At 43.5% G+C, this 16,773-nt stretch overlaps 1 protein-coding gene and 3 non-coding genes across 4 annotated transcripts; all 4 read right to left on the reverse strand.

Annotated features, from left to right (window-relative positions):
* Window positions 1-330: 330 nt before the first annotated feature.
* Window positions 331-15,483, reverse strand: epx (eosinophil peroxidase). Its single transcript, XM_034288161.1, has 15 exons — window positions 15,401-15,483; window positions 9,062-9,237; window positions 8,649-8,784; window positions 8,318-8,447; window positions 7,931-8,137; window positions 7,404-7,773; window positions 6,934-7,094; window positions 6,110-6,368; window positions 3,813-3,983; window positions 3,408-3,645; window positions 3,021-3,232; window positions 2,766-2,930; window positions 2,591-2,674; window positions 1,036-1,144; window positions 331-652 (listed from the first exon to the last, which is right to left on the reverse strand). Exons 1-15 carry the CDS (start codon window positions 15,481-15,483, stop codon window positions 598-600), a joined length of 2,556 nt encoding a protein of 851 aa, XP_034144052.1. The 3' UTR covers window positions 331-597.
* On the reverse strand, window positions 13,779-13,969 carry LOC114829652. The gene has a single exon (XR_003777532.1). It is a non-coding gene; the product is annotated as a U2 spliceosomal RNA (small nuclear RNA).
* Window positions 14,738-14,856, reverse strand: LOC114829630. Its single transcript, XR_003777516.2, has one exon. It is a non-coding gene; the product is annotated as a 5S ribosomal RNA (ribosomal RNA).
* Window positions 15,240-15,430, reverse strand: LOC114829653. Its single transcript, XR_003777533.2, has one exon. It is a non-coding gene; the product is annotated as a U2 spliceosomal RNA (small nuclear RNA).
* Window positions 15,484-16,773: the final 1,290 nt, after the last annotated feature.

Below are 16,773 nucleotides of genomic sequence, written 5' to 3' on the forward strand. Positions count from 1 at the left end.
CTGTTTAGTAACCGTCTAATACAAAGCCATCCAAATCAACTCCTTCCCACGCCCACTGACAGGTAAACTGGTTTAAACAGGAGGGAGTTTGGCTGAGATCTGAGTACATACAAGGAATGTGGCTCTGTTCTGGACTGACCACATTGTAGTTGCCTGACAAATCTCACAACACCTGGATAGGTGTGTTAAATTGCAGACTAATTACATTATTTGCTCTGTGTTGCTCTTATTTTTTTCCTTCCCTTGCCCTGGTTCTAACAGGTTGTTTTGGTTCTTAACAGATCAAATTCTGATTCTGACAGCTGTAAATGATTAAAGATGTTAAAAGAAAAGATCAGGCTTTTGAGTGTAATCTGACTGAAGTTTATACAGTATAATTATCTGTGGCCCAACATAACATCTTCACATTACAACATAACTTTATTGCTCTCAGAATTCAGCCATTTCAGATTAATTTCTAACAAATAACTTCTAGTTAGATATAATGTCAATGCATTCAGCTGTATACTGTTAGGATGTAACATTTTATAAACAACCATAAAAATACTGAAGCGTAATGAAATGCGTGAAGACCACGTTTCCAGAGATGTCGCTTGACTATTTCTCCCTCTTACAGCAACCACCGCTTGTTGGTTCTGCCTTGGGAAAGTGCCTGTGAGAATGTTTTAAGAAAAGAAGGGAATATTGGAGAACAGAATGTTATACTTAAACATTTGCCACATAAAGTATATGGCATGATTGTGTCAGTAGAAAAAAAACTAATGTATACTTTGTAACAAGAAAAGTTATTTTCCATTCCATCAGTTTCCAGTGACTTAGAGTAGTGAGTGCATATGCTATATTATATGTGTGTATATTTTATTACTTTCTTGTTTTGGATCTGAATCAACGTCCATGTTACTGCACAGCCATGGTCTAACTGAGCTACCCAGGATCAGACACACAAAATAATTGGCCTGAATCTGATTACGGATGAAGAACCAATCAGCTGGTCCCGAACATGTTAAGACCAGTCGTGAGGTCCTAATGACGTACCTGTACCTTCTGTAGCAGGTCAATATCATGAAGATGACGGCCACGCCCCCAACCACAGCTATCACTGCAGAGACCACAGAGACTGCTGACAGCGAGGATTGGTCCGGCTCTGGAACACAACACACACACACACCATACAAACCACACACACACACACACACACACACACAGAGGAAAGCTGTTATCTCAATACTCCTTTAGTCCTGTGGTTATATTATCTCTATAGTCCTGTTGTTATATTATTGTAATATTTTCTCTATAGTCCTGTTGTTATATTATCAATACAGTCCTGTTATATTATCTCTATAGTCCTGATGTTATATTATCTCTATAGTCCTGTTGTTACATTATTGTAATATTATCTCTATAGTCCTGTTGTTATATTATCGATACAGTCCTGTTATATTATCTCTATAGTCCTGTTGTTATATTATTGTTATATTATCTCTACAGTCCCTGTTGTTATATTATCAATACAGTCCTGTTATATTATCTCTATTGTCCTGTTATTATATTATTGTTATATTATCTCTACAGTCCCTGTTGTTATATTATCTCTATAATCCTGTTGTTATATTATTGTTATATTTTTTCAATAGTTCTGTTATTACATTCCTATATTATCTCCATAGTCCTGTTGTTATTTTATTGTAATAATATCTCTATAGGCCTGTTGTTATATTATCTCTGTAGTCCTATTGTTATTTTATTGTAATATTATCTCTATAGTCCTGTTGTTATATTATCACAGTAGTATTATTGTTATATTATTTCAACAGTCCTGTTGTTATATTGTCTCTATAGTCCTGTTGTTAGATTATGGTTATATTGTCTCTATCGTCCTGTTGTTATATTGTCTCTATAGTCCTGTTGTTATATTGTCTCTATAGTCCTGTTGTTATATTATGTCTATCGTCCTGTTATATTGTCTCTATCGTCCTGTTGTTATATTGTCTCTATAGTCCTGTTGTTATATTGTCTCTATAGTCCTGTTGTTATATTATGTCTATCGTCCTGTTATATTATCTCTATCGTCCTGTTGTTATATTGTCTCTATAGTCCTGTTGTTATATTGTCTCTATAGTCCTGTTGTTATATTATGTCTATCGTCCTGTTATATTATCTCTATAGTCCTGTTGTTATATTATGTCTATCGTCCTGTTATATTGTCTCTATCGTCCTGTTGTTATATTGTCTCTATAGTCCTGTTGTTATATTGTCTCTATAGTCCTGTTGTTATATTATGTCTATCGTCCTGTTATATTATCTCTATGGTCCTGTTGTTATATTATGTCTATCATCCAGTTGTTATATTATCTCTATAGTGCTTTTGCTATATTGTCTCTATAGTCCTGTTATATTATCTCTAAATTCCTGTTGTTATATTAGTAATATTCTCTCTATAGTCCTGTTGTTATATTGTCTCTATAGTCCTCTTGTTACATTATTGTTGTATTATCTTTATATTCCTTTAATTATATTGTTGTTGTATTATCTTTATAGTCCATCAGTTATATTGTTGTCCTTTGGTGGTCCGGTTTTCAAAGTACCTTACCTTTGCACATGTATGACCCGGGGGTGTTAAGGCAATCTTTGTTTTCGGGGCACAGGGTTGGCTGGTCGGCACACTCATCAACATCTGCAGCCAATCACAACACAAGACTTACAGAGCTTCTTCTACAGCGTGATTACATTATTTTCTTACACATCTCACCACACACACACTTTACCATGGCACGTTGGGGGTGCTGCATTCCACAGCTGACTGTTGGGGTCACAGGTCACCAAAGAAGGACCAATCAGCTGATAGCCTGGAGCACACTGGTAGTAGATGGTGGAGTCACAGAGCATTGAGAAGCCAGATTCTAGCCTGGGGACTAAACCACACTTGGGATCTGAAGAGAGGGGAGGAAAAAGACAAATTAAACGGAAGAAGGTTGAGGTTGAGGTGAGGGATGAGGGAGTTGCTAGGCTATGAGTATTACCTGTGTCAGGCTCCTTCCATGCAGAGAGGTTGAGGTGAGGGATGAGGGCGTGGTTGCAGGCGAGCATGTCGTCCGGGCTGACCGTATGCCTGAAGGGGTCGGAGGGGACGTGTGCGATGCGGGTGTTGTCACAGATGATGCGGGACAGAGACACGGCGTGGAGGGCTGCTCTCTGGGCCCCGGTGAACACACCCTCCCTCTCCCACCAGAACCTGGCAGGTTGCATCATGGGTAGGCAGACATACAGAAGCTTAAGAGAAAAACCTTACTGGGCATCATCTGTCATGTGTTTTTCACGGCTCTACTTGTTCATCTGTGTCCTTGGGAATTGAACCCACAACCCTGGCATTTATAACGACACCGTGTCGGGTGACCCGGCCACCTCACCTGTCTCCGTCTCTTAGGGCTCTGAACTGTCGGGCCAGCAGGCAGGCCAGGAGGGGCCCCACACGGCCCCCAGCCAGAGGAGGCTCTGAGATGGCCCCGACCCACACGTCAATGTTCTGGGGCGTCCCGTACAACGACCGGAACTTCTCCGCTAGACCGGGGCTGCCCAGGATGTCTGCCAGGTCGGAGGTCGTGTTGGGAACGGAGAGGCCACAAAGGGCACGCCAGGAGCTGTAACCTGGTGGATGATGGAAAGGGGTAAGAAGAGGGTTTGGTAACGCCCCTAATGAAGACCAGCATTCCGGTCGTATTTACGTGGATATATTGACGTAGCATATCAACAGAAGTCACGCTCTGGGCGTGGGTCCACTCCGCATACAAAGGTTCTGGTTCGGTTTTGGCTACCTGGCAGGCCGTGGTCTCGGCCCCTCTGCAGGTTGAGAGCTGCCAGGTCTAGAGGTAGGCCTCCCTGGGCCTGGAACAGCCTCTCCGTCAGCTCCTCAACCATCATCTGACCCGGCAGCTGCAGCTTAGCCGGGGAGAGAAGAAGCCCACGCAGGATCGGGTCTATACCCCCTGGGGAGGGATGGTGCATTCGGTGAAATGGTGCTGCCACAGCAAACACAAAGGGACAGTACTGCCCTACAGTGGCAAAAAGGTGGTAAGTCTTTGATCTTTTTCCTGGTTAATCAGAAATGCCATCTAAAACAAGATGTATGATTCACAGTTAATGCGTTTTGCTGTTGTAGGTCAATGCATCGCCTGCTGGTTTTCTGTTCTACTTCATCATTAATTAGCCCCCACCTGGTGCCTCAGGTATAAATACAGTGGATATAAAAAGTCTACACACCCCTGTTAAAATGCTAGGTTCTTGTGATGTAAAAGAATGAGACAAAGAAATCATTTCAGAACATTTTCCACCTTTAATGTAACCTATAACGTGAACAATTCAATTGAAACACAAACTGAAATCTTTGAGGGGGAAAAATAAAAAACTCAATAACCTGGTTGCATAAGTGTGCACACCCTTAAACTAATACTTTTACTTTTGATTTTATTACAGCACTCAGTCTATTTGGGTAGGAGTCTATTAGCATGGTACATCTTGACGTGGCAATATTTGCCCACTGTTCGTTGCAAAAGCGCTCCAAATCTGTCAGATAGTGAGGACATCTCCTGTGCACAGCCCTCTTCAGATCACCCCACAGATGTTCAATTGGATTCAGGTCTGGGCTCTGGCTGGGCCATTCCAAAACGTTAATCTTTGGGTGAAGCCATGCTTTTGTGGATTTGGATGTGTGCTTTGGGTCGTTGTTGTGCTGAAAGGTGAACTTCCTCTTCATCTTTCTAACGGACGCCTGAAGGTTTTGTGCCAAAATTGCCTGGTATTTGGAACTGTTCATAATTCCCTCCACCCTAATTAAAGTCCTGGTTCCAGCTGAAGAAAAACAGCCCCAAAGCATGATGCTGCCATCACCATGCTTCACTGTGGGTATGGTGTTCTGCGATGCAACTAAGAAAATGTCAGGAAAATCCTACTAGAACAGCTGAACTTTATTTGTGATTAATCAGAGTCACTTTAAAGGATGGCAGGTGTGTAATGACTTCTATTTAACGAGTTTGAATGTGATTGGTTAATTCTGAACACAGCCACAACCCCAATTATAAGAGGGTGCGTACACCAGGTTATTTTAAGGTTTTTATTTTTCATTTGTCCCCCTCAAAGATTTCAGTTTGATTTTCAATTGAATTGTTCACATTATAGGTCACATTAAAAGTGGAAAAGGTTCTGACATGATTTATCTTTGTCTCACTTTTACATCACAAGAACCTAGCATTTTAAAAGGGGTGTGTAGACTTTTTATATCCACTGTAAGTCCCTGATTAGATGGGTTGCAATGAAAAATGTATCAGAACTGGCCTGGAGGTCCAGCGATGAATGGGCCCTGACCCTGATACAGGCATTGAACATAACACAAAAATAATATAACCATAGGTGGAAATCCCGGGGGAAACTATGATTTGTCCCCCCGAATATTTAAATGTAAACATAACTATGTAATTTCAATAATAGTAATAAGACACAATGAAAGCACTTGCGCTGATTATAGACACTCAAAGCGGGTTTAAGTTTCAAAACATTGCGACACCCCTGCCCCTTGCCTCATAATGGTTTGATCCACTGCCCCCATCCCTCAGCAGTGGCACATCCGGAAGGTACAGTGCACGTGTGGGAATGCAGTGTATGTAGTGTTCCTCAGCTGGCAAGGTGACAGTGTTCGTGTCTGCAATCTGAAAGGCACTCAATGCAGCTAACGTGAAGCTAATCCAGTAAATGTGTTTTATGTTGGTAGGGTTCACACACAAAAGCTGAATTTGCAGAGCTACGGTAGCAAGCAACCCGAGGGTGCAAACTAAAACAGAATTACAGCACTACTTTTGGTGTCCCCTCAAAAATTGCTCTTGAGAAACGTTTATGTAATTATCCCCTCAAAACTTAATATCAGACTTTCTCCCCTGAAGACGACAACAGGACATTAGGTCTCTGTGTCAAGATCCAGGGGGGAGGTGAAGGAAACTACAATGAGCCAAAACACACAAACGTCAGTGCGCAGATACTGAATGAAGGCCCATTATGGTATTACACTGTACAACTGTGTCTCTCCAGTAGGCCGGGACTGTAATGCAGCACTGAGACTAACCCTCCTGTACCACCCTCCAGGAGGCGAAGAGGGAGTGATGCAGTGGGAGAGACGGGTGCTCCGGGGAGAGGCTGTACCCAGAGCCCAGGCGGGCTACGACTGGCTGCACGGTGACATGGGCGAAGCGGAAGGCGGCGGCCGAGAAGACGTTGGAAATGCTGGGGTCAGTCTCGGGGTCGTAACCCCTGAAAGTAGGCATCAGCTGAGAGGTAGCTGTCTCACCCAGGACCCTGGGCAAGTAGTGCTCCCACGTCAGGATCTGGGGGTCGGAGGACATGGGGAGGGCAGGGGTCGACATTGGGGTCAGAGGACAAGGGGAGTGGGCACGCAGGAGAGATAGGTGGCCAGAGTCAGACCTGAGAACTCTTTCGTTGGTTGGAACATATTTATAATGACAAAAAGAGATTTGTTTTTGAAAATACTACAAATTCAAACTTTTTTTTATCTTAGCAAAACATCTTCGGTAACCTGGTCTGGTGATTCGTATGTGCGTGTGTTTTTGACTTCACTATATAACGGGGACAGAAATCCCCCAAACTGTGATTTCTTCAGACAAGGTTACACTTGGGGACAGGTGTTGCACAGACGTTAGATTTGGGGTTGGTTTTAGAATTTGGATTCGGCATTACAGGTAAAGTTCAAGGATAAGGTTAGGCATTAGGGCTACATTCATTTTAGGCATGAATGTGAAGTTATTGAGGTTAGGATTAGGGTTTGGGTGAGGTTAAGTTTAGGACTAGGGCTCAGGTTAGGGTAAGGTTGGATTAACTAAACGTTTGTGTGTGTCTGTACTGTGCGTGCGTGTCTGTACTGTGAGTGCGTGCCTGGTGTATGGCCCCAATGATCTTCCTGGCCTCCTGGTACAGGGTGTCTGGGCCCCAGTGGGGGTTGAGGAGGTGCAGCTGTTCCACCAGTCTGTTGTGTTCCCTCAGAAACAGCGTGTGGAGGGCTATCATCCCTAGGTGCTCATTGGCCCGTGAATCACCTAGGCAACACATTATATATGCGACACTTAAAGGGCATCTGTATAAAAGTTTAATCAGACATTCTTAGCATATATAATCCATTCATAATGTTTGTGTGTTTAATGCACTCATGACATGTACATAAGCAACAGTTATAGGTACACTCAACTTTGACTATAAGGGAGATTTCTGATCAAACAATTCTGCTTCTATGGTATGAGCTGAGACCTGCTTCTTCCCTTAGGGCAACTAAGCTGTAAAAAACAACATCTATTGATGTAAAAATTTTTATACATTTGTAAATACATTAACCAGTGGCTTGCCCCTACCTGCTTGGAAACAGGATGTAATATTGTCCTGTTCTCTAGTAAAGTTGTCTACAGAGCCCCTACGAGGCCCACAGGGATCCAGGTGTCCCTGCAGCCGAGGCAGGTAGGGCATGTAGGCGAGGCCCTGGTCTGAGGCTTGGTCATTGAGGGCCAGTCGGCCCAGACGAGAGGAGCTGTCCCTCAGTGCTGCGGCCAGGGAGGAGGAGCTACCATAAACCATACTGGCATCCACAAATGAGGTGATGGCGTTCAGTTGCTCCCGGTGATGGTGAGGAGGGGTCCCGGCCAAGGCCCCGCCCACACAGCTGGGTGCGGAACGGAAGAACGGCATACAGCTCTGGATACCGGTGCGGGGGTCAGACAGCGGAATCTGGGGGACGGGACGGGACGGGGACACACGACACGACAGGGATGTGAGTTTTGCTCTGTATCCTTTACCAGAAGTAGTACTTAACGTGACTTATTACACAGAAATGTATGGGGAAGCACAGTGTCTCACCTGTATGGGGAAGCACGGTGTGTCTCACCTGTATGGGGAAGCACGGTGTGTCTCGGCTGCAGGTGCGCGTGCAGTCCACCCCGGTCCTGAAGGCGGACGTGCTGGGGCTCTGTGGGGTCAGAGCAAGGTCGTGGTCGATCCACTGGCCCCATTCCACCAGCAGGTGGGACAGAGACGTGTCCAGGGAGATGTCATCATTCTGGGTGAGCAGAACCTCCTGGGACACCAGGCGCACCTGGAGGATGGAGGGAGGAGAGGGGGGAGTGGGGGGAGAGGGGGGAGTGGAGGCAGGACGGGGGATTAGGAGACAGAAGGGAGGGTGTTGTTACTGATGAGTTGTGACAGCTGATGAACTACAGACTACTAGGTCTTTCCCAGAGTGCACCACTTTTGAGGTCAGAAGAAGCAGCCTTACTGGGGGCAAGGTGAAGTTGTTGTAGGTGTGTTCTGGGTCCCAGCCTCGGGGGGCCCCTCTGAAGTCCTCGTACTCTGGGTGGAGCCACCGGGAGTATGCGGTGTTGGCTGCACCCCATTTAGGGTGCTGTCTGCAGAGGTCACCCAGAGGTCACCAACGGATAAAACTCCACATCAGATTAAACATTTCAGGGAAATGTTTCATCCTCCCTTTCACCAATATACAGTCAATCAAACTTTACAAACACCAAACTGAAAGGAAGCAAGACAGGATGGACAGACCGACAGAAACAGGCAGAAAGTCGGACAGAAAGACGGACAGGCAGACAGACCTGTTATTGCACTCCCCAGTGAAGGAGCGGTATCGTTCAGAGAGACAGTCAGTCCTACAGAGGGGTCTCAGTAACTCAGAGGAACATCCTGTAGCCTGCAGCAAAACCTCCATGTCCTTTTCACTTAACAGGTCAGCTGGAGGAAACATGAACCCAAACCATACCAATGACCCCCAAACATTCCAATGACCCCAAACCATACTGAATTACTAAAACTGTACTGCTGATGTACAATTACATAGTACCAGGTTGGCTGGACTAAGCTAGGATTTAGTGTTATGTAGTGCCAGGTGGGTTGGTCTGGGACAAGGGTTAGGCTTATATAGTACCAGGCGAGTTGGACTGAGACAGGGTTTAGGGTTATGTATTACCAGGTGGGTTGGACTGGGACAGGGGTTAGGTTTATGTAGTACCAGTTGAGTTGGCCTCGGCCATGGTGCTGGTGTAGACCATCTCTCTGAGCAGCTCCACTGTGGTGTCCAGCAACTCAGCAGCTCTGATGTGCCTCCTGGTTTGAGGTCCGGCCTGTTTGAACTGGGCCAGAAGGTCACTGGGTCTCAGCGCCCCATCTCGTAGAGACGTCTTCACTCTGGAAGGACAGTATATGTATTCTCAGACAGACAGGCAGACAGAAAGCATTAGGGAGCATTAGGGAGCATAAGGAAGCGTTTACAGGTACAGTTCTGTCAATGAGCAGACCTTCTTATCCACAGCTACTAACAGTAACTGCATATATTTTACAACAGCAGTTAAGTACACTCTACTCAATTAAATTAATTATCAGCAATTGTCAGTGCTGGGGGAAAGGCAATAGAAGTAATAAACATAACAAGCATGTGGTGTTCACGAACACATGGGGTGGCTGTAGTTATTCTTTTAAGCGTGCCCAAGGAACATTAGAGTTATTTGTGTAAGAGTTAGTGACGTGCTGCGTAGGAATTTTTGTTGGTGCACAATATTGACTATATTACAGCTTGCACCGCGCATAAATACATTATTATATTTGTTTATTTTGGCCGTACTCTTTTGCGCAGCTGATTGTGATGTTCAAGTAGACTTCGCGATTTACTTTTGGGTGACTGAGGTAATGTCATCCTTCTGGCTAGCTAGCCTTAACGTTACTTAACTGTCAAAATGTTACCTGATGTTGTCGTCATGTGAATGCTCCCAACTAAAACTTCTAAAATGAAACAGATTCCAGAATCTTTAAAAATGTTGAAGTAGATATAATATATATAAAACAGATTCAAACATATCAGTTCTAATCAGTTAATATTCAATTATGATATTAAAAGTGAATAATGTATGTTTTTATGTCATGCATGTTTTTTTTCTCATTAGCATTCAAGTTGTTTATTTGTTAGCTCCAAATCCTCTTATTTCACTCAGTGGTCTTTGTGCCCTAAACATTTTGTGACGTCGAAAATACTTGTCAATTACAGTTCTAACAGAGCTGCCTAAAGACAACCCAAGAAAGATTCTGATTGGATATTTTTTTCTATTTGGTATTAACCCTTTTCTGATTGGATTTTTTTCCTATTTGGTCCTAACCTTTTTCTTTTTAACCCAAGCTGAAGAAATGTCATAAGAAGACTCTAAAACTATTGAAAAGATCACTAATAACAAAAAAGACTAAATTACAGAAAATAATTATATGAACAAAGTTATATGAGTCCTTATGACATGTTTGAAGGCATGGAAGGGCTTCACAGTTCCCCAATGATGATAGCTTTGCACAAATTGTAAATAAATGGAAAATGTAAGGTTAGACAGTAAGTCATCATTATATGGCCTGATCGGGTACTATCTACAAAAGTTTTCATGGGCGTATGTGGGTACTATCTTCCAGTTGCATCCATTTACCAGGGTTACTATGTGTCTATGGAAATGGCATTTTCCCTTTTTTAAGAGCTTTTAAGAATTTAATTCAGAATTAGCATTATACGTGGCTCAAAATAATTAAGGGAACACTTAAATCACACATCAGGTCTCAATTAACTAAATTATTAAAGATCAAAATCTTTATTGTACATTGTGTAATTCATTGAGAACTAAATGATATAACAATGGTCAGTGGAAACCAAAATCACCAAATGATTGAGGGCTGGATTCAAACTCACACCGAAACCATTGAAATCACAGGCTGTACCGACTTGCATGAATTTCATCACAGCAACTCATAATGTGACTCAGTAGTGTTTGTGGCCCCCATGTGCCTGTATGTACTCCTGACAACATCTGGGCATGCACCTGATGAGATGACCAATGGTGTCCTGGGGGATCTCCTCCCAGATCTGGATCAGGGCAACAGTGAGCTCCTGGACAGTCTGAGGCGCTACTTGGCCGTTTTGGATGCACCAATCCATAATGTCCCAGAGGTTCTCAATTGGATTTACATTGGGGAACGTGAGGGCCAATGGCATCAATACCTTCATCATCCAGGAACTGCCTACACACTCTGGCCACATGAGGCCAGGCATTGTCCTGCACCAGGAGGAACCCAGGGCCCACTGCACCAGCATTAGGTCTGACGATGGGTCTGAGGATTTCATCCTGGTACTTAACAGCAGTCAGGGTACCGTTGGCTAGCATGTGGAGGTCTGTGCGACCCACCACGGCATTTCCAAACTCTTTGAAGTCTGTCACATCTGCTGTGTTAACCTGCTCTCATCAGTGCCAATGGCAGACCTGCCAAATCTGTTCTCTGGCCAATTGTGGTGCACGGTGCAGGGCTGTGATCCCATTAGAGGACGCCGGGCTCTCATACCACCCTCATGGAGTCTGTTTGTGGCAGTTTGGTCAGAAATATGCTCACCAGTAGCCCGCTGGAGGACATTTTGTAGGGCTCTGGCAGTGCTCCTGTTCCTCCTCGCACAAAGTAGCAGATACCAATCCTGTTTCTGGGTTGATGCCCTTCCAGCCTGTCTCCTGGTGTCTCCTCCATGAAACTGTACTGGGAAACCCAGCAAACCTTTGTGTGACGGCACGTATGGATGTGCCATTTGGAAGGAGCTGGACTACCTGTGCAACCTGAATGGGCTGCAGGTACCGCTTCATGCTACCAGTACTGACAAGGACACTAGCAAATTGCTAAATTAGAGAAGAATCAATCAGGAAAGATAAGGAGTGAGCAATTGTCTGTGGCCACCCCGTGCAAAACAGTCCCCTTTTGGGGGTTTTCTTGCTATTGCCTCTCCAGTGCAACTGTTGTCACTTTCATTTGCACCAAGACAAGTGACATTGATTCACAATCGCTTACGCTTCCTAACTGGAAATGTTTTATCCCTGAAGTTGAACTGACTTGGGGTTATAGTGTGATGATTACGTGCTCCCTTCATTTTTTGAGCAGAGAACGTTCCTCCGTTCATTAACTAATAGAATCGCCTTTCTCAAATATCTCTTGAGTATTTAAAAAAAGATTCTGCTTCTCTCAATGTTATACCTGCCATCGCCCAAACTCCAATGTATGGAAAGAGCACACCATACTGATTTTAAAGGCTTACAGCACCTGGTATTCCCAGGCGGTCTCCCATCCAAGTACTAACCAGGCCCGACCCTGCTTAGCTTCCGAGATCGGGCGCATTCATATAAAATATGTCTCAAGAGTTGCTTATTTTCATCTTCGAAACATTGCAAAAAGTTGAAACTTTCTATCAAAAACTGATGCAGAAAAATTTATCCATGCTTTCGTTACTTCTAGACTAGATTACTGCAATGCTCTTCTCTCTGGTTATCCAGACAAATTAATAAATAAACTTCAATTAGTGCTGCACACGGCTGCTAGAATCCTAACTAGAACAAAAAAATTTGAACACATTACTCCTATCCTGGCGTCCTTACACTGGCTGCCTGTTAGGGTTAGGGCTGATTTTAAGGTTTTACTCTTAACCTATAAATCAATACATGGACTTGCTCCTACATACCTCGCTGAAATGATCCAGCCATACATACCTACACGTAACCTATGATCGCAAGATGCAGGCCTTTTAATTGTACCTAGAATTTCTAAACAAACAGCTGGCGGCAAGGCCTTTTCTCATAGAGCTCCACTCCTGTGGAATAATCTGCCAATTAAGGTTAGAAATGCAAACTCAGTGCAAACTTTCAAGTGTCTACTAAAAACTCATCTCTACAGCACGGTTTATAATTAGGTGTAGCCTGGCCCGGGTGCGTGAAGGTGACCAGTAGGCTTGATACTGTCCACCCTTGCTGTCTTGCCAGGTGGGCTCTCGTCGCCACTGGGATGCCCTCCCTCCAATGCCTTTCGGGGGAAGAGTCACCGGCTTGTTGTTGACTGTCTGTTGCGCACCTGTGCAATTGGGCTGTACTCTGCTGGCAATACTCGGCCCTCATTCAGGGGGGTTGCGGTTGGTGGGTGTCCCTTTGGTTGATGCCTGGCAATGTGGGTGGATTGATTTCCTGCCTGTTGGGCCCTGTCCGGGGCCTCCCCCGGGTAGGGCCACAGTGTCACCGGACCCCCCCGTCTCAGTTCCAAGGTGTTACGCTGCTATATTATTGTGCTGGGGGATATGAGGAATGCACTTTCTAACTTTTCTCAGTTTCCTCCAGTTTAACATTTTAGGAGGAGATGAGGTCCTGGTCCACACTTGCGGATTACCTGGTTTGGGGGGCCTGTTGCTGTTCCTGTCCTTGTCCACCTGGTCATATTTCTGACCTAGTCTAAAATCAAATAGACTCTGGATTTAGCCCAGAGAAATGTATTTATTATTCCAATTGGACTCTTAATATCTCACCCGGCACAGCCAGAAGAGGACTGGTCACCCCTCTGAGCCTGGGTCCTCTCTAGGTTTCTTCCTAAAATTCGACCTTCTTAGGGAGTTTTTCCTTGCCACTGAAATTCAACACTATTTTTGTTTGCTCATTAGGGTTTAAGGCCGGGTGTCTCTGTAAGGCACTTTGTGACAACTGCTGTTGTAAAAAGGGCTTTATAAATAAATTTGATTGATTGATTGATGTTTTTATTTGTTGTCATACAGGGCACCACACACAGTAAAATGAGACCTCGGTCTTAGCTAGTTTTCCCTATATAAATAAAAGAACTATCCCAGCCTCCAAGCTAAGGTATGATCTTCAGAAGTCACCACAATTATTATTTTTTGTACAAAGAGAGGGGGGTGCACCGTTCCTGGAGGTACTGCAATACCAGGTCGATGCGTGGAGTGGACGGAGCAAGCCCCTATTCCATCTCCCTATTCCAAAAATCAATTTAATATATGGTCCCCAGATAGGGGACGTATCAGATATTAAACTGATAAGAACAGATACTACACTTGATCTTAGCCAAAAGGCCGAGAAGCGATACCGGTAAGACGTTCGGAAGGAAGGTGCCGTTCTCGGACATGTCGATTTCCGTTACGGTTAGATCATCACCAAATAATGTTTGTTTGTTTTTTACAGCCACTTCTGAAGCCATTGTTAAAATATATCGATAAAACAGATTGTGAGTTGATCAACATCGGGAATAACCACCCTTGACTGTAGCAACGTAAAATAATTGCAGTTTCCAAAGTCACGAGGTCATCCCTCCATAGTCACGTGGCTATCCGTCCTCAAATAGAAAATGAGAGGAATCGTGTTGAATGACACGCATTTACAGCAACATTTGAAAACTAACGAGTACAGTTACATTTACCGGTTATATTTGAAGATATAAATTATTTTATACAAAATAACAAGAGAACCGAATCACTGGAGAATGGCCGTCGGTTTGACTTCCCTCTGTGTTCAAACCTATATGAATGACCAACAATAACTTGATCCCTAACCCCACAGCGTCCACTTCATTACAAAATCGACATCTTTCCACAGCAGGAAGACTGTAGGAAAATATTTAATGCACATGGTCTGGTTAATATGAGGTATGGATCATAAGAATGTCCAAACGAAGTTTTAAAACTTGACTACAAAGTATACAGCCTACAGTCTGTCATGGTTTTCAAAGTCAGTCGAAACAGTCAGAACATCATGGGCTAAAACATCCCGATAGGTTAGATAAAACAGAAAGAACATTGGTGTGTGTTAAGTCAATGTCTGCCTGATGATAGAAGAGCACACCCTGGTGGTGAAAAAGCTTACAGCACCTGGTATTCCCAGGCGGTCTCCCATCCAAGTACTAACCAGGCCCGACCCTGCTTAGCTTCCGAGATCGGACGAGATCGGGCATATTCAGGCTGGTATGGCCGTAAGCGAAAGAAGTTGTCTGTGCGAACTCTATAAAGTTGATTAACCCCACACAAGTGCCCAAGGTAATTAAATTGACTTAGTATGTGCAGGCGCATGCAGATGGTAAACATTATTTGGATATCCATAACTACAAGAAATAACAGTTTTATGTTCGAATTGAGACACATCAGACAAGCAACTCACCGTTTCACTTCTGTACTTTTGTTTATTGTGTTTTATATATGTTTTAAAATCTCATGTTCTTATTTGTGGTCATACAGAGCGCTACAGTAAATGGGACCTCGGTCTTAACTAGTTTTCCATGTATAAATAAAAGAACTATCGCAACGTCCAAGCTAAGCTAACATCTTCAGAAATCATCACAAGTATTACTTTTTGTACAAAGATAGGGGGTGCACCGTTCCTGGAGGTACTGCAATACCAGGTCGATGCGTGGAGTGGACGGAGCAAGCCCCTATTCCATCTCCCTATTCCAAAAATCAATTTAATATATGGTCCCCAGATAGGGGACGTATCAGATATTAAACTGATAAGAACAGATACTACACTTGATCTTAGCCAAAAGGCCGAGAAGCGATACCGGTAAGACTTTCGGAAAGAACGAGTCGTTCTCGGACACGTCAAACTCCATGACGGTTGCACCAATATTAGTTCTTTAGACTTTCCCTTGAATATCTCATGTAAGATTTACAAATACTATACTGCTAACATCGGGCATTGATCAACATTCGAAAAAACTGCTTTTGACACCGTTTAACACCCAGAATCTAAACTATTCTTCCTGGGGAAAATCACGTGGTCATCTGCCGTCCAATCGGAAATGATAGGAATAGTTATTGGATTCGAACCAATTCAACGGCTTCACTGGAATAATTCATTGTCCAATTGGTGACGGGAAACCAACGTCAGATTTCTGTCAAATTTAGAGACGATCATTATATTTCAACAAATATGTTATCCCACATTGAATAGAAACTGAAGCACAAAGGAACTGACGTACTTCACATGGCCACCAGGTGACGCCTGAGTTCCATTTGCTGTGAGTTGCCTGCAGAGATCCTTTCAAAATACACAAAGTGGAACAACTGACTTCAGTACAGCAGCCCCAAACAGCTGGGGATTTTATTTTTCAGCATTGTAATGGAGCTCAGCATGATGCTTTTATGAAAGTTTCATAACAACATACAGCAAGGTAAAGGCCAAGCTCAGAATTAGGATGGATTCAAACAATTCAAGGTCAAAAATGTTTTAAGGGAGAATGTCATAAGGTTTCAAATGAGAATGGATGTGCTGGAACCCTTCACATTTGAAATGTGTTTGTAGACAGCGCAGGTTATATCCCATCCTTTGTAAAACAATGCATGTAGGATAAATACATTGACTGGAATACGTTCTTCAGTAGTAACACGTTTCCCTCTGTATTTGTGATTGTTTTAAATGTATTACATTGAATGGAGTAACTAACCCCGTGTTCCTCATAAGAAAGCAGACATTCCTATTATTTTTGGTGAGACGGCTCTTCTGGCTCTGTTAACCTGAAAGTCTTGGCTCTTTTGACTCACGAAAGTCTTATTTGATTAAATCCTGGTAAAAAATTTAAAGCTACAAAAATCTCTAATGTAAATGCTAAAAGTAGTTTTATTATATTTTAGACCTACTCTCACCTAAAGGATTATTAGGAAAACCTGTTCAATTTCTCATTCATGCAATTATCTAATCAACCAATCACATGGCAGTCGCTTCAATGCATTTAGGGGTGTGGTCCTGGTCAAGACAATCTCCTGAACTCCAAACTGAATGTCAGAATGGGAAAGAAAGGTGATTTAAGCAATTTTGAGCGTGGCATGGTTGTTGGTGCCAGACGGGCCGGTCTGAGTATTTCACAATCTGCTCAGTTACTGGGATTTTCACGCACAACCAT

The sequence above is a fragment of the Esox lucius genome, chromosome 19, assembly GCF_011004845.1.
Source record: "Esox lucius isolate fEsoLuc1 chromosome 19, fEsoLuc1.pri, whole genome shotgun sequence".
NCBI lineage: Eukaryota > Metazoa > Chordata > Actinopteri > Esociformes > Esocidae > Esox > Esox lucius.